This window comes from Numida meleagris, chromosome 6 (genome assembly GCF_002078875.1).
Source record: "Numida meleagris isolate 19003 breed g44 Domestic line chromosome 6, NumMel1.0, whole genome shotgun sequence".
In the NCBI taxonomy this organism is placed as follows: Eukaryota; Metazoa; Chordata; class Aves; order Galliformes; family Numididae; genus Numida; species Numida meleagris.
The window spans coordinates 26,276,334-26,296,719 of NC_034414.1; the positions used below are offsets into that span (position 1 = coordinate 26,276,334).

The following is a 20,386-nucleotide window of genomic DNA, read 5'->3' on the forward strand; positions in this document are numbered from 1 at the left end:
TGCTCAGTTCTTGTAAGCTGGAAATACACAGGGGCAGCTGACCTGGCAGAAGAGCGGAATTAACAATTTCCTCAACCACTAGTCCTGACAAACTTTGTTGTTAATATATTGCTGAGAATGAAATGCCAAGAGCCCTTTCCCTGAACTCATGAGTGACCTTATATTGCCTCCTGTTGTTTGGATTCTCCCGGAAACTACTAAAACTATTTAAATTTAGAAAGTATCTTGTATGGCTTCAAAATACCTTTTAAAATGGTTGTGGTGAGTATCGTAGGCTGCATTCCAGCGTTCTTTTTCCTTTCTTTCTACATATTTTTTTAAATCATGATTTTTAAGGGAAAAAAAAAGTGAAAATGTAACATTGCAACGATCTTTGAAGATCTGAACCAAAGTCAGGAAATTTACCTAGGGATTTGACTGCTGCTTCTGAATCTTCTCAACAGACATTGAGGTGATCTGTATTCATACAAGCATGTATACTTTTCTCATGTCCTTTTTATCACTTCGATGTCTAGTCCTCTGAGCAGTCAGGTGGGTGCACAGATAGCCCTTTACAGCAATGGAACTTTACTCCATGGAGACAACATGGCTGCTTGTCTCAGTACCTGTGAGAACAGTGGAGCAGATTCCTCCATTGTGAACCATGTTTCATGAAGATAGTTGGCTCTTCTGTTGTGCCTGGGCAGAAACCTGCAAATTTGCAAGCAGAGATGATGATGGGATATGCATTCCTCAACCTGTTCTTTTGGCAATACGCCCTGCACGTATTCTAAAAACTGTCCAAGCTTTCCTATCAGAAAGCATGTAATTTTAGGCCTGCCATCTCATATATTTGGAAATCCTTTATTCCCAGGAAACCAGCAGCAGTGGAAAAAGGAAAAAACCCTCTAATGATTAAAACAGATTTAGTCTCAAGTCTAATGCCTAAAACTATCAGGAATGTAGTAATCTACAACTTTTTTTTCTTTATGTGAAAGACGAAACTAGATGTGGCTGCTGTGTAGCTCAAATCAGTGTCTTTTGAACCTTCTCATCTTTCCTATTAGGGAGCCATAATTTAAAGGGAAACGAGCTTATTGCAAGAAATCTGAAGCTCATTTATACATATGCTGCTACTAATGCAGTCCACTAAAAAGTGGAGAATTTGTAATAGCTGTACTTTCTTAGATTTTTGATGTTTTGAACTTGGAGAGTGAAAAAAACAAGTTTAAAAATGAAACTGCGTTCAAGTAACTTTCAGTGTGCTTTTAAAAGTCTTTGGGGAATACTTCTTTGAGTCAAGTTTCAGTGTACCATTTAAAAAGTGTTAACTCTGGCTTTTCACTTTTATGGGTTTTAGGGTTTTATTAACTTATATTATTTACATGGAGAACACTCTGGACAAGTATATTAAAATAATTCCTGTACTTCCTTCCATCAACAGTTGTAGTTGTGGTTACGAAAAACTGGCATTTGAGATGCAGTTGAGGCCAAACACTGGTGAGCCCCATGAGCATTTATTTGTGAGGTTCACCAATGCAGAAATTTCTTTCAACAATGCTATCTGATCCTCTATGAAAGTGGAGAAATGAGCTTATTTCTAAGAAAATGTATTTTATAGTCTTAAAATTTGTTTTCCAGTGCAGTGATTTTAGGAGCTGATGATCAAATAACAAAAGCATCAACTTGCATTAGCTGATACGCAGAAAGAGAATACCCATTTCCAGCTGGGGGGGGGGGGGGGGGGGGGAAGGCAGAAATATTATCTTGATAACGTCATTGTGCTGTTGAAGTATTTCAGAAGACAGTTAGCCCTTACTGAATTACTGAAAAATTTGGATCCCTGCTCTTTTTTCCCCTCCTTGTAATAAAATCAAGGAACAATCCTTTTTTCCATCCTCCATCCTCTCTTAAAAAATTAATGGGCAGTTATTGTCAGAGAATGCTAAGAAATGATACTTGTCCCCGCTGCCTTAAACAATAAAACATAGTAATTTTTGTTGTTGTTGTTCTTTCCTTTCACATGGAATTGCAGACATCTGCTAATGACCTGGGATCCTAGCCAAGAGCTAGCTGTGGTGGGAGAAATGTGGGATATTTATAACTTCGTTATCTGTTACTTGTTCCTTATTCTTTGCATTGCAAAAGAGAGTTGGTTTTGTTGTTGTATTTAATACTGAATCTGAATAGCTCTCTGTTTATTTTGCTTATTTAAAGATTATATCATTAAAACTTTTTTTCTTTTTTTTTTTATGGTATTACAACACTTAAATTTTCAACTCACATGATTTTTCTGCTTTTAAGGTGGTAGAGGACATGAAGTCACATCTGGGCCAGGGGAGTGGAATAGCTAAAATGCTTACTGGTCTCGGTGGAGTAAAGCAGCATGATTGTAAAGAGCTCTCTGCTCTTCCTGCTGTGACATTATCCCTTACAAAAGCTGAAGTTTTCCCTGTGATTCTTTTCTTGTGTTTTCTGGCCCAGAGTTCACTCAGGAAATATCTTTCACCGTGTTTTAGTGAAGAAGCACAGAGCAGAGGCAAAACATGGTCCTCAACTCAGCCAAAGGCACACGTGTGGCTACAACAGCACTCAGACCTCCAAATCCCTCATTGCTCTCCCAGTGAAACAAAAGCAGTTGCTCATCTACTCATTAGGCTGTTTTTAGCTGTAGTGTTGCAGCTTATGTATAGCTATCTGTCTATTTGTAATATTCTCCTTCCTCCTCTAAAACTTACAGAAATCTTAAAGTACTAGGTAATAGAGTGGTGCTATGGAGTAGACACTCCTTCGCACAAGGTGGGCTTAACCAAAAATCCTTTGTTGCTTTTTTTTTTTTATCATGTCTCATCTTTAGGTGTGTAATTTTTTCTTAATGCATCAGTTTGACCTTTTAAATTTTTATTTATTTATTTTAACATCACTATTGTCATTTATTGCAACAGTATCCAGGAAGAATTAATTACTTGCCCTTCGTCCTCTCATCAAACAAGGAGCTTCCTGTAGCTGGTTTGTAGGCAGGATGTATTCCTGAAGTCTAGACAGGAGATCAAGAATTACTCAATTTTTCTGACTTTTCCTTTGATGTGCATGAGAACTTGAATATGCCCAGGTAACTACATCTTTAAGAACCATATTAAATAAATGGAATGGGGCTCTTGGAAAAACGGGCCACCTGTAAGAATTCTGTTTTACAGTGTGTCTGCAGAGAGAGGATTCAAGTCCGAAGTTAGGTTTCTGTCAGCTGATCCCTAGATATAGATCAGAAGAAGAAAGCACCCCTCCAAGATAAGCAGTGCTTTTCCTGTAGTTATCCTTAAACAGTGATACTTCATAACTGTTACCTTTTTGGGGGTAGGGGGAAAAATGAAGGACGTTTGCAATGTGTCTCTCTAACAAATATCTGTTGTTACCAAGCCTAGCATCTGCTTTGTGTTGCACTAAGCTGAATGGAAAATGTTTCATTCAGTCCTTAATGGGTTGAGTCCCCCTATGCTGATTCAAAAGGTGGAAGTAGTATCAGAATTCAATTCACATGTAGCACAAATATAATGTGTACATCTGTCAACGGTTTACGGGCGTTAGGCCCGATTCCGTGACAAAGGGGACGGGAGACCCAAGGGCCCACGTCCCGGGAAAAGGGGAAAGGGGAAAAGGGTAGGGAGATGGCCCTGAGAGCAAAGAACAGCGGCAACAATCTGAGGAGAAACAAACTAATTTACTAAATAAAATATCGGAATGCAAAACAACACACTATAATACAATATAATTACAATTTAAGCTGATAAATCCAATACAGAGAGAGAGAATGTCCCAAAATCAAGGTAGGCCTTACTCTACTACCGACGATAAGACGGCTGGAGAGCGAGGTGCTGCCAAGACGAGAGACGGCGGAAAAAGGGACGAGGTCTCGTGATCTGCAAGTTTTTATACTGTGAGCTTTTATCTTTTCCCTCCGGCTGGAAAATGGTAACAGAGGAGCAAAGTACCGTGAGGACAGTAGTAGTCCTTCTCTTCTGAGAACCAGGTATATCCACTACATGATATTATGATGTGGAATACCAATAACCGAAAATCACAAAACCATGACAACATCTTGATTTCTGGCTTCATTAATGAATACATAAGCTGTTTTCTAGGTAGAGAAGTTTATCACCACAACTGTACCTGAACAAAGCCGAGTCAAATATTGGTGAGTGTCACACACGGTTTTTTGGATTGTACTGCTGTTCTGTTCAGACCATGACTGCTCTTCTCTTACCAAGTGATAGCAGAATAAGAATCCCCACTGGGCAGGAAAGGGGAGTTCTGTGATGATTGTGGTTCTGTACAGGTAGATGAAAATAGCAGGTGGTGTTTTTGTGATCTCATCTTTCAGGTTGATCTTTACAATGAAACACCAGCATTTTTTTTTTTTAAGCAGATGGAGTTGTGCCCTTAGTGATAGAGCAATTTTAAAAATTTAGAATTTCTGTCAGCACCTATAAATTAGATGGATGTGGAAAGCATAGGGGTTTTTCTCTCTCAAAATGAAATCAATTTTTGATAAACATATAAGGTATATTTTTATGACTGTGTTTTTTGGTGATAAAACAGCAGAAATACAAAGTGACTGTTCAGCCTAGTTGGTGTTTCTCATTCTCCCACTCTCTACCCAGAAGGATAGCGTGTTTATTTGTCATGTAAAATGCTAGGAAAAAGTCACAGATAACAATTCCACCCACATACTTTAACCAAGCTTGGTTTACACTATATTTAACAGCCTGAATGTATGTACATGATGACGCACACAATAAATAGCTTTTGCTCTGGAAAAAATGACAGCTGATAGATGAACAAAGACATGATTGTTGTACTTCCCAGGGGGAATTAAAGCACAAAGGGATTTAAGAGCATGCAGGAAGCCTGTTGGCAGAGCCCACAACCAAGCTCTCTCAAGTTGTGGTGCAAATGCTCCTGCCACAGGCCAAGCATCTCGAGCTGGAGGGAAGCCTGCTCTTTCACTCCATTTCCTGTCCGACTGGAAGAAGAAACTGAAAAGGCTGGATAGAGGGAAGGGAGAGAAGTAATCCTAGCTGTGGAGCTGTGGCCTCTTAACAAGAGAAAAGAAATTTTCCCAAACTAACGAACCAGTGCTTGTTTTTTGTTGTTTTTTATTTCCTTCTTCTATTTGATTTGAATGGGATAATGTTGCTGAAGTAATCCTAATGTCACAGTAGAGGGTTCTGTGCTGTTGATCAGCATAATGCGCTTCCCTTTGCTTGTGTTTTCTGTCTGTGTACAGAAAAACCCCTCAGTTGACATTTGTTTAATATTCTTTAAGAGAAAACACGTGCAGAAAAGCCTTGTATTATTGGAGTAAAAGCCTAGATTTGTTTGCAGATATTCCTTCCTTGAATCCTCGTTCTGCCTTTTTTGTTTAAATTGATCTTTGGGTTTTTGGGAAATTTTTAGAACAATAGCTCTAGTTACTTTGGCAGGAAACGTTTACTTCTGAATAATTTTATTTCATGAAATAATGTTTTAATCTTAAACACAAGCCTTGGATGCTACATATCAGATGCAGCAATTTAATTAAAACAGAATTTGGTCATAATTTGGGCAGTAACTGCTGTAGGTGGGCAAGATTCTGTAGGGAATCATGCTTCGTGAGATACTGCATATCTGCTGTTCATTGTGGAGGTGGTGGCAAATGGATACTGCAGGACTGAGCCTCCTGTGTTTTATGTTGTTCATGCAGTTGCCTGAACTGTCCTCACTGGTTGAGAGCAATTTCCTTTATATAATAAATAATGACACTTTTTATTTTAAGAAAATCCATTTTGCATCTGGATCTGTTGCAACTGTCATGATGATGTCCTGAAGCTTTCTACCTCCTCATGAGGCATCTTTTTGATTGCTGATTTGTATATCAAATCTTTAATGGAAATGGAGTGGTTGAGTTTTTTCCAGCATTTATAAAGTCAACTATTTATTCTATAGTGAGAAGCAGCTGTTGACCATATTGGTCCTACATAAGTTCAGTCACTTCCTCTTTCATTAAAGCAGTGGTATTTTAAAGGGCTATTTTTAAACTTTGCTGAGGAAGAAGATAACTTTCTTCTGGTTTTGAACTCAGTTATTAACTGATGGGAATTTATGTTCGTATTCTATGTTTAGGATAAAGTTTTACAGTGCAAGCGGTTTTCTTTTAGTGAGTTTTTTGTTCACACTGATGTTTGTGGACTATGACTGTAGTAGGTGGTGGTCATTATTTCAAACCCCCTTTTTAAAAAATACCTTTTTTTCTGATTCTTTTCCTTGACAATATTCCCTTGAAATTTCTGAAGTTTCCAAGGTCAGTTCAGATTTCTAATGTTGATAGAAAATATTGATCATTTCAGACACTTGCAAATCAGGAAATGGTTACTGTACCAGTAAGATATGAAAACAATTCTGCAGGTCACGCTCCTCCAACTTTCTCCTCTTTCCACTTCTGCTCTGGTCAGAGTTTGTCCCAGCCCAGTGTCTAAACCAAACGCAAGTACCGTTTACCAGAAAGTACTTAGAGTTAAAAATACACAAATGCAAAGTATCAGTATTTTTTTTTCCCTTAAATTTGCAAGCTTGGCATCATGTGCTGTCCCTGGAGGTTTACTGGATTTTTTTTCCATCTCTCTCTGGGACTTGGCATACATTTCATTTTCCCGAAGTATTCAACGCTCAAGCATAACAGACAATTTACTGTACTTTTAAACAACTCTTTTTTGTTTCTTTCTGAGATTCAGTTTCTGATTGAGCTAAGAAAGGACAGTTTTGTACTCCTGGAATTCATATATTACCAAAACTTTATTCCTGTTAGAATGCCTTCTTTATCTTTGAGATTCAAGTATTTACTACTGTGAAAGGGACATTATCACACAATAGAGATTCCATTTTAGTTACAATGTAATATATGTATTTGTTTTAATCAACTGTCCTGGTTGTATATTATTAATTCAATGAAAAGTCAAAGATACTCATTATTAACTGTGGCTCATGCAAAGTATTCACTAGGATTACTTTGAATCGTGTGCATTAAAGGAGAGTTTAATCTCCAACTGTTTGTCGGGATTAAAAGAAAATCTCAGAGCCAGCATGCTTCTGTCTTAATTTGTGTGTGACGCTGTTGGTTTGATAGTAATGTAAAGGTCAAAGAAAAAGTATACAAAGGCTTCATAATAAACCCTAGCTGTTGTGATAAATAGAATATGGTAAAACTTTTGTTATGAAGTTAAACATAATCTTTTGAAAAAAAAGTGAACACTAAAACAAAAAAGCTTCATGATTTAACATCCAAGCAGAGATTTCAGTGTAAAGTAACATAGTGCCAAATGATCATTGTTAATAATAAATGTCTTATGCATATGGTGTCTGTTTGGAGGTGCTCTGTGCCATATTTTGTGTCTTCTTGGCATTAGCAAAAAAGTATGTCTGTCCGTTCCAGAGAAATTATGGTCATGTGTCTGGTATGCGTATTTATGCATGCATGTGCAAGTCTCATGATAAAATTCAATATACTCAAGCTAATAAAAAGGGTATTTTTTTCTATGTCTTGAAAACTATTTAAGAAAGAAGTAGAAAAGCTACTATAAGTTTTGACTTCGAAGTCTGCAAAAGAGAGTGTTGAGAAGACCTTGCTCAAAGGCTTGTTGAAACAACTCATCTAAAGAGAGATGAGGGAGGAGATTGAGGGAGGGTGAACGACTGAAGGAGGAGAAAGATGTTAAATCACCAGGCACTGACTGTGTATCTAGAAAATAGTGTCTGTATTTTAGAGGAATCATGATTGCAAGGCTGTTCTGCAGAGCTGGGCAAGGATCTTGTTAAGTTCCTGTATCAACTGTTGCAGCATGCCCTTGGCCTGCCCAAGGCTCTGAGCTTCACCTGCAGCAATTGCATGCCTGGTGTGCCCAAGAGCAATTCATACATAAAGAGGATTTAAAAGGTTATATTAGTGTAAAGGGTCTACACTGTAAACAAATGACTCTGAAAAAATCATCAAAAAAGCAGGTGAGATGAAACAATGTAGTTACGGTTTTAACTGAATGATAGAAGAATTTGCCTCTCTGGCATAAACTTGTAAACATAAACTTGTTTAAAAAAAACAAGTTTAAATTCAAATGGTCTCTTTTCTGGTGTGAACGAACTATGACTAATACTGTGATTTTTCAGAAATCAAGTTCCATGATTCTTTACCTGAGTTAGGAATAAGTTGAAAAGCTTTGATTGGTGCCTAAGAGTTGAAAGTGTTTTGCCTTAGTAGATATTCAGGCCTCGGTTTTATATGATCCTCTGTGGTTTCTTGGGGGCAGGAGTCCTACTGCAGTCTGTCTGTACTTCTGGCTTACAGTAAAGCTGCTTATGTAAGATTTCACAGTGAGTGTACTTGTTCTGCAGATAGTTTGTCTCTCTGAAAAAGGTATTTTCTAACAGAGTATTGAAATAGATTTTGAAATACTTCAGTGATTTGTTCTTATGCTTGAAGTAAATGATTCTTATCTGTTGTAAAACAGTTTCAACCCCAAATATGTTCATATTGGAACAACTTGGACAGCATTTTGGTATTCCTGAGCTGCGTGATTAGGACACAGCTAAGTTTTAGACCAAGCCTCCCCCTTTCTCCCATTTGTACTAAAAGTTCTATCATGAGGACTAATTCACATGTTTTGGGATTTACTAGATTTGGACTGGAAACTGGCCACTTCAGAATAAGCATGCCAGCAAAATACTTTGGATGACAAAGGTTGTCTTAATACCCTCCCGTAGCTTCTTTAGAAAGACATGTATTTTCCCCACTGTTAGCACAGTTGGACAGTAACAAGTTTGTTTCATAAATCACCACAGGATATGTACCAGATACAGCTGGGTGAGTGCAGAAACAAGGCATATCAAAGCCAGTAAAGGCTTCTCTGAAAGAAACATTCTTGTGTGGAACAAAATAAACACTGCCAATAACGTAGAGCAGCCACGCATGGAAGACTCAGACTTTTTTGCCAAATGGTGTACAAGTCTACAAGAAGCGAAGTGCAGCTCATGTTTCTTGACAAACCTTATATTCTTGAAGTTTCATTTTAGAAGACTTCGGAGAATCTCAGAAGAATCTTTTTTTTCTTATGAACAACAGAAAACATGATTTTGTTCATTATATAATGAAATACGTTAGTACACATGTCCAAGAGCTTAATCATTGTGCATGTTGTATAATAAACAGCTGTTGATGCTGATGGAATTTGGACTAATGCCTCTGATATTAGCACAGAAGAGGCTTTAATTTCAGTTACTTCTTTTATTTTTAAACATGTCATGAGTTCATTGCTATGCTTTGCTTTTCCATATTTTTTCAGCACTACACTAAAGCTAGGAGGCTTTTCTGACTGATTTGAGACTTGTCAAGTAGATGAAGTGTAATTTATCTTCACAAAATGAGGGAGGGTAATTTATCAGAACAAATGCAAAATGGTTCAAATCAGCTTTTAATAGAATTTTGATAAATACTTTTTGAAAGTCTAATTCATTATCATAATAGGGTTAAAACTCTTTGCTTTCTGAGCTACCCAGTTTGATTGTAGTAAAATATCTTCTCTCAAAACGTAATTCAAAAATAACTGATTTGAAACATTTGACTTGAAGATGAGTAGCCCTGTGTAATTAATGGAGAGTAAGCATAACAGAGCTTTGCTTAACAGGGACTTCGTAATTCTACACTCTTCTTTCAAGTTCATTGTGGACTGAGAGATACAGAGCACCATAATTTGAACACTTAGAACTTTTATAGCATTTCAAGCCAAGACCATAAGAAGTTTTATGAACACTAGTGATAACATTCCACAATTTTGTACTGACACTTAACCTGTAGGAATGCTGGACCATAAAAATTTTAAATGGGTTGCACAATGTCATACAAATGTTTGAACAACAGAGCTAGAAGTAAAATGCGGTTCTTCCAAGATTCTAACTTTATGCAGATGTTACTGCTCATGTTGCTATCAGAAAGGTGTGCAAGCTTGTGAAGACTGTGTTGTTGTAACTGGATCGATTAATAACTCCCAAAGATCCTTTATGAATCTGCAGAAAGAAAGGCGGTTCTTACTGAGAAAACAGTATTGCAGAACTAAGATGCTTTCCTGAGCTGCATTTAATTTCTGTTGCAAGAGGTTCTAACACTTAAAGTACAGGTTTCTAAATGGGAATGGAGTACACAGACTGTTTTTAGGCCACTTCTGTGTACAGTGAGACATGCAAAATTCCTGAATGTATTAGATATTTGTACTCTGAAGGGAAATAAGCACATATTCACCTTGCTTCTATTAACTTCAAGATGATGCTTCCTGCATTTTCTTTTTCCTTCCCTTTCTACTGCTTGATTCCAGTCCCCAGTGTCTTGCCGTCTAGGCTCCAGATCTATGAAACTTCTGCCTTGTACACTTTTCTCCCTGAGTATCTTTGTATCAACTGATACTGAGTATCAACAGAGTCCAATGTTTTTCTTTGCTTTGGCTCCCGAACTCAGTCTTTCTTCTCTCTCACTGATTTCTTGCTCCCAGTGAATACTATTCCCACTTTTTCTCCCTTAACCTCTTCTTATTCAGTCCCAATTTCCTTTCATTCCATCTTTTCTCTGTTACTAGTCCTCAGTAGTTGTCATTTTGCCTGAGAGTTCTCCAGCCTCATCTTAATACTCAGATCTGGCTCTTACCATCTTGTACTTAGATCAGATTCTTTTCTTCTCCCTCTGGTCACATTCCCAGCCACTGAAAGTTGTTGAGCCGCTCTTTCAAGAGGAACTTCCTCTTCATTCTGCTCTGGTTTTAAATGTCTTGTCTTAGAGATGTCCTGGCCCAGAGCAGTCCAGTTTAGAATCTTAGATAACCCTTAGATAACCTTTTGTCTTCTTCAGTGTTTTAAACAACTTTCATAGAATCACAGCATTGTTTGAGTTGGAAGGGATGCTAAAAGGTCACCTACTCCCAACTCCTCTGCAATGAACAGGGACACCTATAACTAGATCAGGGTGCTTGGAACTCCATCCAGCCTGATGGATGTCTCCAAGGATGGAGCTTCCACCACCTCTCTGGGCAACCCATTTCAGTGCTTCACCACTCTTACTGTAAAAAAAAAAAAAAAAAAAAAAAAAAAAAAAAAAAAAAAAAAAAAAAAAAACAAAAAAAAAAACTTATTCCGTATATCCAATTGAAATCTCCGTTCTTTTAATTTGAAACCATTTCCCCTTGTCCTATCACAACAGACCCTGATAAAGAGGCTGTCCCTTTTCTTCTCATAGCCTCCCTTTAGATATTGAAAGGCAGCTATCAGGTCTCCCTGGAGCCTTCTCTTCTCCAGGCTGAACAGTTCCAGCTCTCTCAGCCTGTCCTCGCAGTGGAGGTGTTCCATCCTATAAATCATTTTTGTGGTCTTCTGTAGGCTGTACAACATAAAGGAACCTGTCTTATAGCCTGCATTGATGATTTATGCCAAGAATCTGTTACAGTGATTTGCGTTGCTGTCATTAATGCTTATATGCTTTTCCAAATAACTTTATTGAAGAAAAACAGATTGATCTGTTATAGATGTCAGCCCCATATTTACAGCATTACTTTCTTCAGTACAGCTTCACTGAGAATGGGAGGGTTTCGTTGGTATTACTGAAAAAATCTTCATAATGAGTGTTTAGGACGTAGCTTACTTGATGTTTATCACTGTGTTCTAGAGCAGTGGCATGATTATGGCCAAGTGTTGTGTGCTTTTCAACTCCAGCTGTTAACTGTGGTTGCCTGTTAGCATATTGTCATGATCACTGGAACAAACAGTGACTCTCAGTTGAGAAGCAGAAACTGGGCTGGGATAAAATAGGGATACGTTGTATACTGTCTGCATATGACCAAATGTAATCAAGGTATAAATCCCAAAACCCAGTAAATTAGGAGCAGCAAAATGCTCAGAATATGTCATGAAAGTGAACTCTGAGACAAATACAGGGTCAAGTTCTGTAGACCTTATTCATGCAAGAAATCCCACTGCCGTCAGTCCCTCTGAATTCCAGAGATCAAGTAAAGTAAAAGGCAACAGGGCTCGTTACACATTTTGATATATTTATTCAATTACTATTTTTAAGTGGAGCTTCCATATAGAAGAAGAAATGTAAGTAAAAACAGATGTTGAAACAGTGCTACAAGCAACCTCTGAGAAAACCCAGCCCCCAGCCTAATCCCTGCTTTTTCATTTTCCCACAGCTCAGAAGGCAACAAGCCTCATGGGTGAAGTGCTGCCCATGTTTTATACTTTCAAGTATGTACATGATTTATATGGAACAATTTTCTCTCTGTTCTGGTTGTGGCATAAGGAAGCATTTACATCTGAAGTGGTCAACAGATTATCTGCTTTTGTAAAAGCTCTGAGAGGATTTTTAGTGGTAATTCCATTCTGCTGCTGGAAGGAAGAAGCTTCCTTTTCCCCTTACCACATCAAATACAACTTTTCTTCCTTACCTACAAGACTCAAAACCCACTTTGTGATTGTTCTACTTTTTTCACTGTTCTTTTTCCTGGTTCTTTGAATATACAGGTTTCATAGCTATCTTTCAATTTTTTGCCTAGCATGTATGATGCTAACACTCAGGCTACTAGACTCCCTAGGACTAGATGTTCTTCTTCTCTTAAACTGTGCACTTTCTTTCCATAGTGTTGCAGTAAAACTGACGTTGTCACGTTCTTCTCCATGGCTTTCTTCTGTACCATTTGCATTTCTGGGTTCTTTATAGAGATTCTAAACCTTTGCGATGGCACGTATTTTGTTTCCATGCCTCTCTTTCTAATGATATTTATGTATGTAGTGCAACATTTTTGTAATAACTTTTAATCATCACAGTAATATATCTTTTATTTGTTTACTCATTCATGAACTATGCATCATCCAGTGTTTTGCTAATAGTATCACATACTTATTATCTCTCTGTTCGTAAAAGTTGACCTTTCAATGGTATATCGTCCTTCATAAGGAATTACTTGCTAGATGTGCTACAAGTAAACCAGCAGTTCTTAGTGTATATTCTGGACTCTTGAATTTGATTTAATAAAAGAGCATAAATAGTTGCTTCTGGTAATATGATTAAATGTATGTAGGCCACTGATGTATAAGGCCATTGCCTCATGTGGGCTCCAGATACTTGGGATTCCTTCTGTCCCTGGTGGCCAGCACTGTGTGCCTGGAGACCTAGAGGTGTCTTCATCTTAGCCTGATGGGTGAGGCAGCTATTTTTCCTTTTACAGATTCAACCAGTAGTGAGTTTCACTCTAACATGGTCACTGACAAGGACAGAGGATGCAGAACGCTTATGCAGCCATCTGCACCAAATGCCACAGAAGGCTCTGCCCTCAGTAGCGCTTACATACAGTACTATCAGCACTTGCATGAAACATAAGCACAGGCAGTCAAGTCTTTTCTTCCTATTCTTCTGGACAGGGTTGATGTTGGCTGGTGAAAATATGTGTGCCCTAACTCTCCAGGTCTAAGAATGTGCATGGCTACAGATTCCTCAGATGCCAATATGGGCCCTCTGCCTATCTAATATCCTTATGCAGATCCTGAGCCCTCTTACGTGCTCTGTGGGTCTTCTGCTCATCTGGTAGCCCAGCTTGGTGTTCTTTAGTGAGTGTGCATATACTCACAGACACCCCTATGCTGAATCTCTGAACTACCAGCATGGAGCTTCCACCTATTTAATATTCCTGGCTGGACTGTGAACCTCCTGCTCAGCAGTCTGTGTATGTTTATTTGGTTTATAACATTAACTGTTACTTATGACTCTCCATGAACTGAAAAGGTCCTTTATCTGTTAAGTTAAATGAAGCAGACATTCTCACGTTCTACATATCCTTATGAATATGGGTGAGGCTATTCCTCTGAGTGGGATTACTATTGATTCTTCAGCTGGAAATTAACAGTCTCACCTTGAGTTGAAATATGATCTGAAAATAAACGTTTCAGGAGTCAATTTTTTTTTTATCTCTTCTAGGCAATTTAGGTGGAATGATATCTATGAAATATGTTTTACTATTGAATTTCTTATCTAATTAATACATTTATCTGTCCAGTAGAGAAAGAGATGACCTGGCAATTGGTAAGATTTCACAACAGGAATATAGTGAAATCCTATGCATCTCTCTGTATTTCTTAGCTAGTTTTCTATGTGAAAGGCAAAAGTATTAACACTCACAACGTTTCTTTTGGAAGGCTAATGCTCTGCTAAGGAATTGGCAGCTTGCCTACAGGAACTTTTTAATCCACTGTGCACTTCATAGAAAACCTTGCCAGGTATCCTTTCAGCTGGTCTGTGGTGGCTTTGATGTCCTGAGAACATGGCCACAATCTGGAGCAGCTGTGTCTCTGAAAAAGGAAAGAGAAAGCAGAAGGAGCAATTATTCAGAGCTGGCTATGTGGGCAGTCTAGCTGCGATGGTCCAAATTCTGCAGTCCTAAGGAGAACAGTGCAAGATTTAGAAGCTGCTGATGCTGATTTCGTGGCAACTCTTCCAGGGTCTGTGTGATAAGAAGAACAAACGTCACTGTGCGTGTGGCATGAACAGAAAGGAAAGCATTTTAGGAATTTGTGGCATCACTTACCAAATGGGTCAGATAGAAGTATTGCTTGGATAAGGTATGGCTTTCAGGCTACGGGTTAGACTTTGCTTTGTTTTTGACCTGTAATTAGGTTGTCTGGTGCTCCTGCTGATGTTTCTGCTTCAAAGAGCCTTGATCGTGCTATTTGTGTGGGAGTCAAAGAGACATGGCCAACATCTTTTCAGCAGTCCGTGGGGAGAGGACAAGGGGAAACAGCAATAAGCTTGAGCATAGGAAGTTCTGCACCAATATGCCAAGGAACTTCTTCACAGTAAGGGTGAGGCAGGACTGGAATAGGCTGCCCATGGAGGTTGTGGATTCTCCTTCTCTGGAGATATTCAAGACCCACCTGGACGCCTACCTGTGCAGCCTGCTGTAGGGGGCCTGCTTTGCAGGGTGGTTGGACTCAATGTTCTCTAGAGGTCCTTTCCAGCCCCTGCAATTCTGTGATTCTGTGATTATTCTGTTAGATTTATGCAGAGGACTGTAAAAGATTGGGTGGAAATGAGGATCTCCAAGAATGTATACATTCCAAGCATAAAATAAGAGATGACAGGCAGTGAAGTGCAACTAAACACTGCTTGGTGTCAGCACTGTGCTTACTATACCTGTATCTGGAGGATCATCTAAGAGGCAAATGCTGGACACTTCACCTTGTGTCTGATAGATTAGAAAGACAAATACTATGAAACTCATTGTTCGCATGATATTATTAAAACTGAAACATCTACAAGTAATGCAGAATGTTTCTAGGGAGGCATATTATTCATGGACTGTTCTATTTCTATTGATCTTTCTAGGTGTTCCAGGATCTTGGCACTTCTGTCTTGTCGGGTGCATTTAGAGGATACAACATCTGCCTTTTTGCATATGGACAAACAGGTTCAGGAAAAACTTACACAATGATGGGAACACCTGTGAGTTACAGCATTCATTTTACACTTGGGGTTAAGGGTGAGATGCCCCTCAGAAATATTGTTTTATTTTTAAACTGTGATGTGTGCTGTTTGTGCAGGATGCTTACGTACGTTTTTCTTGGTGTTACTATATTTAACATGGGAGGCAAGTCTTTACAACTAGATAAATAATGCAGCATCAGCGAAAAAAATATCTAGAAGATGTGGTGTAGTTGAAATAGTTCTTTTAGATGTCCTCATCTCACCATGTGTGAAACTTATTGCCAGATTAGGAGGCAAAAAATCCATAATCCAGATAAAACTTACAGGAATACTTTTATAACAGGCTTCATTAGCTACTTAAGGCATGCCTGTTTAGCAGAAGCTGTATTTTGACCTGTGGAAACTAATATTTTCTTTGTTTCAAGTTTTGAAATGAATTTTAATGGTGTTTGTAGAAACTGTTGCATTTAAAGATACTTGGATATCAGGAACCACTTAGTACGTTTTAGTCTTTGTCCTCAATACAGTGCAATCAGTTGAGGAATTCCTCTGTTTGGCTGTAATGCAAGGAAATTTTATTTTTCTGTTTTTTTAATGTTCTTGGTTGTGGGTGAAATGTGAGTTGCCTGACAACAGTTTAACAGTTCATTGAATAGGACACTATTTACTATCTCTATGCTAATTCAGTTTATATAGTGAAATAAGAATAAAATTTGTTCAGGACCCAACGATAAGAAAAAGACTGTTCTGGTGTGGTTTGTGCTTCTAACAAGAGTCTGGATTTTTTTTTATTTTTATTTTTTAAGCCTCAGACATCAGCAGTTGGGTTTTGTCAAATCATAACTTGATTGTCTGTTTTTTAAATCAAACTTAACTCTATGAAAGCCTGAAAAGTTGTTGTTAAAATCAGAGTTAATGAGAAATAAACTAGGTCATTTGCATTATGTTATTTTAAAAATATATTAGCAGTTCAGAATAGCCAACTCTTGAAATTCTTATCTCTTTCTGAAGAAAATTCTGGATAGTTATCTTTCTAAGAGATTCTTGGCTTATAAAGGGTTTTGTTTCTCCAATGAAATCTTGCTTTGATGTAGTCTTTAGTAGATCATTGTGAAACAGTGATCACAACTAGGAAGAATCAAGTGTTTGTTCTAACCAGAACTTTTGTCCATGGAAGTATATATACTTAAGGAATCTGGACTAGCATAAAAAGCCTTTTATGCTAGGATGGTGAGGCACTGAAACAGACTGCCCAGATAAGCTGTGGATGCCCTATCCCTGGAGGTGTTCAAGGCCACGTTAGATGGGGCTTTGGATAGCCTCATCTTGTGCATGATTTACTGGCTAGTAACCCTGCCCATCGCAGGGAGGCTGGAACAAGATGATCTTTAAAGTCCCTTCCAACCCAAGCCACTCTATGATTCTATTCAGTAAAAGGATTCCACCTAAGCCTGAGAGTCTTTCTCTGGGTGTGTTGGCAGTGTAATCACTGAAGTGTGAGCAATCATGTCAGAATAACAGTTACTTACACAAAAACATAGCATTACTTTAGCACTACCTAGTCTGTTTGGGCAAATTTTAAACTGGGTAGTTTGGGTGATTTTAGCAGCCCATGTCCTGTTTTCTTTGGCAGATCAGATTTATAACACTAGAACATAAAGTTCTCTGATTCTATAGCATAAAGAAATAAAGTGAGGAAAAATAAAATATGACTAACGAGTCAAACTAGCCTACGTTGTCTTGCCTTTATGTTGCAACACCTCTGAGTAAGGCATGCCCAGTGTCTCTACATTGAACAACTCTTGGATTCCTCAGGAAGTACCTAAATTTATTACTGATGCTGTTTAAGTTGCTCTAAAATGACTTCTGCTATGAGTAGGATTTTCACCGAAGCTAAGACAGCTGACATTGCACAGCATACTAGTTCCTGCAGTGTTTCATGTTCAAGGTGCCTCAGCTGGAGTAGTAGAGCACTGTCATGCTGTTCTGAATGACAACCCAGAGTGGTTTACGTTGTAATCTGCCATGCAGACATTGCTTCAGTGCTGTGCCATGATTCTGTCCTTTTCTTATAATTTAACTCTTATTTAAATATGAGTCTTGAATGAGTAATAGCAAGAATATTGTTTAATATTTTTTTTTGTTACTATTTGAAGGCATCCATTGGGCTGACACCTCGTATATGTGAGGTAATTACTTTTTTAATTTCATTTGCATTTGATTAAACTGCTAGATTTTCTTGTTGTATTTAAAATTTACATAAATTGTTTTCTGCAGGGCCTCTTTTCAAGGAAAGATGATTACTCAGACCAGACAGCATCTTGCAGAGTAAAAGTCAGGTAAGTGTGTCACTCTCTTGGGCAATCCTGTGGATGCTTTCAAAAATATATTGCAGTAGTCAAACAAAGCAAAGACTGTTTTTTTTTTTTTTTCATGAATATTTTCTCAGATAATAATCATTTGGGCCAAGAGGGATAACACAGAGGAAGGATGAGAAAGTGTTGGTGTTAGTTTTCCATCTCAGTATAGATCTCTGCATACTATCTGTTCAGTTCAGTATAGACAGCTGTAGTCAAAGTTTGTTTAACTTTTTAAATCTGAGCCATAATTCTCCATTCCTTTCTGATTCTGAGGTCTCATTTGCTTAATGAAGCACTATGCTTGACAACCTAGGGATTTGAACTTACTAGTTTTAAAAATGCAAATTTTATGAATTTTTAAATATCATAGTGGATACCTCTTGCTTCTTGGAAGTTTGCTACCGTAAGTTTTTTCTACATGTACTGTGTAAGAAAGAACAGTAACAGAGATAATTAATTAATTAACTTTGTCATGAATGATCAGTGCAACATTCAGGTACTTACACTGTCTAAATAAATGCTTTCTGTTTTTTTCCAATTGTGTGCACTGGACATTACAATTTTTGCAGTTTTCTAGAAATATATAATGAGCGTGTCCGAGATTTGTTAAAACAGTCAGACCACAAGAAACCTTACACTCTCAGAGTCAGAGAACACCCTGAAACAGGACCATACGTACAAGGTAAGAGTGGGCTTTACTACTATTTCAAGTAAATGTGTATCAAGTCTTAAAGTACCTTTGCATATGTTCTTGGCCTGATCCTAATTGCTTCTACTCTTCTGCAGTTGCTCTGTGCAAATATTTCACTTGCTAATATGAATGTATATATTATACTGAAGGTTTTGCCCCTGTTATCTCAATGTCTGCACATCCTGCACAGTTCTGTTTGCCTTTCCAGGTGCAGATCACGTATGAGCCATGGTATTTTGCTTTCTTGCTTTCTTTTGTTTCAAATCCAGTTTAATCAAAAGATCCACCAACATCAGCTCCAAATATATTCTACAGGCCAGCCTAAGGTCCCTTGTGTTTCAGTCCTTGGTATCAATATGTTTGTAAAATAATAATAATTAGAAAGTAGATAAACTTAGCTGTTTAACATTCCAGATTGCACCTTGAGAAGCAATTAAAAATCTATATTACCCAAATGAGAATGCAATATACTTATTGCCCTTCTTTAAACTCAAAAGGCACAGGATAGGTAATGAAGATCCAGTTATACAATTAACACCACACACTTTTTAATTCACATTTAAATAAATAACAGTCCCTTGGTTTTGTGTTTTCTTGTGAATCTTAGCTTTCAAATTAGGTTACAGAAGAAGATGGATAAAAAATAATTTTTTTTTTCAATTTCAGATGTCTGTCTTATTTTAAGTTCTTATCTTCTCTCTCATCATTTCTGTACTTTCAGTTCATTTCCACTTTTGATTGCTATCTTCGCTTCAGGGTCTTGCATAGTTTTAAACAGGAATTTGGCCATTGTTGCCTTGTAAATTGATTAGCACCTGCTGTAAAATTTGCCTGCTAAATTGCAGTTTAACTGGCCAGTGACTGACGAAAAGCCTGCCCCATAAAATCCAGTGCAAAATCATATAGAGTAACTTCACAGTAGAGATCAGAAGGAATAGCCTTTTTGAACTGATGCAAGTTTAAGAAATTGACACGTTTTTAGAAAGTAAACATACACATTTCCTTTTCCATGTGCCGTGTCTCTCCAGTGTGCAGAATTCCAAACCATTCCAATGGTATTACTGACTCTGCAAGTGCTTGGCTGGCTACCGGAGAGGTCTGCCTTTAATATGTAGAACTTAATTGGCTTTATCACCTCAGATCAAATACTTATATGTTCTGCCTTTTAAATATAAAATTTTTGTTTCTATTTCTTTTGTAAATTTCTCCTTACTTGTTCAGTTTTCTCTCTCTGTTTTTCTTTATCACACGATTACATGTCAGATTGTTATCCTCAGTTCAGAGATTAAGCTGAGATGTGACAATAGATAGGGTGACTTCTCTAAGCGAGTCATTGATTGAATGGAGCTTGAATTTCACTGTTCTGATTTCCTGGCCACCTGCAGTATCAGTAGTAGTACATCTAACAGCTGATAGTTGTTACTGATTCCTTCTCTCAGAATTTGAAATAAGCACTTGGGAAGCATTTAACTTGCACGGTCCTATACAAAAGGGACTATCTGACATTGTGGTCATTTTAGCTGTGCTTTCCCAGCGCATCAGCATCCTGTTTAAGGAGAGCTGGAAAGTAGATGAATTGATGTTCTCATTAGTATGGCGAGCTTATCATTCTTTGAAAAGCAGATTCATAGACATTTGGCCTTTTTTGAGTTCTTTCCAAAGTCCTCTTTCTACCTGCTTGTTATCGGAAAACTTTATTGTTGATGGAGCACAGATACTAATTATGTTCTTTTAGCAGCTGCTCTTTCACCACACGAGAAAAGGTCTTTAAACTACTTCCTTCCTTGGCAATTTCCATCCCTTTTCGCAGGACTATATCTC

The 20,386-nt window shown here is 37.8% G+C and overlaps 1 protein-coding gene across 6 annotated transcripts in view; it reads left to right on the plus strand.

Annotated features, from left to right (window-relative positions):
• STARD9 (StAR related lipid transfer domain containing 9) overlaps positions 1-20,386 on the plus strand; it is a 102,976-nt gene that overhangs the window by 28,486 nt on the left and 54,104 nt on the right. For all 6 annotated transcript variants that reach the window (XM_021401261.1, XM_021401262.1, XM_021401264.1 and 3 more), the window contains exons 4-7: positions 15,416-15,532; positions 17,671-17,703; positions 17,792-17,853; positions 18,444-18,556. In XM_021401261.1, the coding sequence (XP_021256936.1) occupies positions 15,416-15,532; positions 17,671-17,703; positions 17,792-17,853; positions 18,444-18,556 (325 nt within the window). The remainder of the gene's footprint in view (positions 1-15,415; positions 15,533-17,670; positions 17,704-17,791; positions 17,854-18,443; positions 18,557-20,386) is intronic.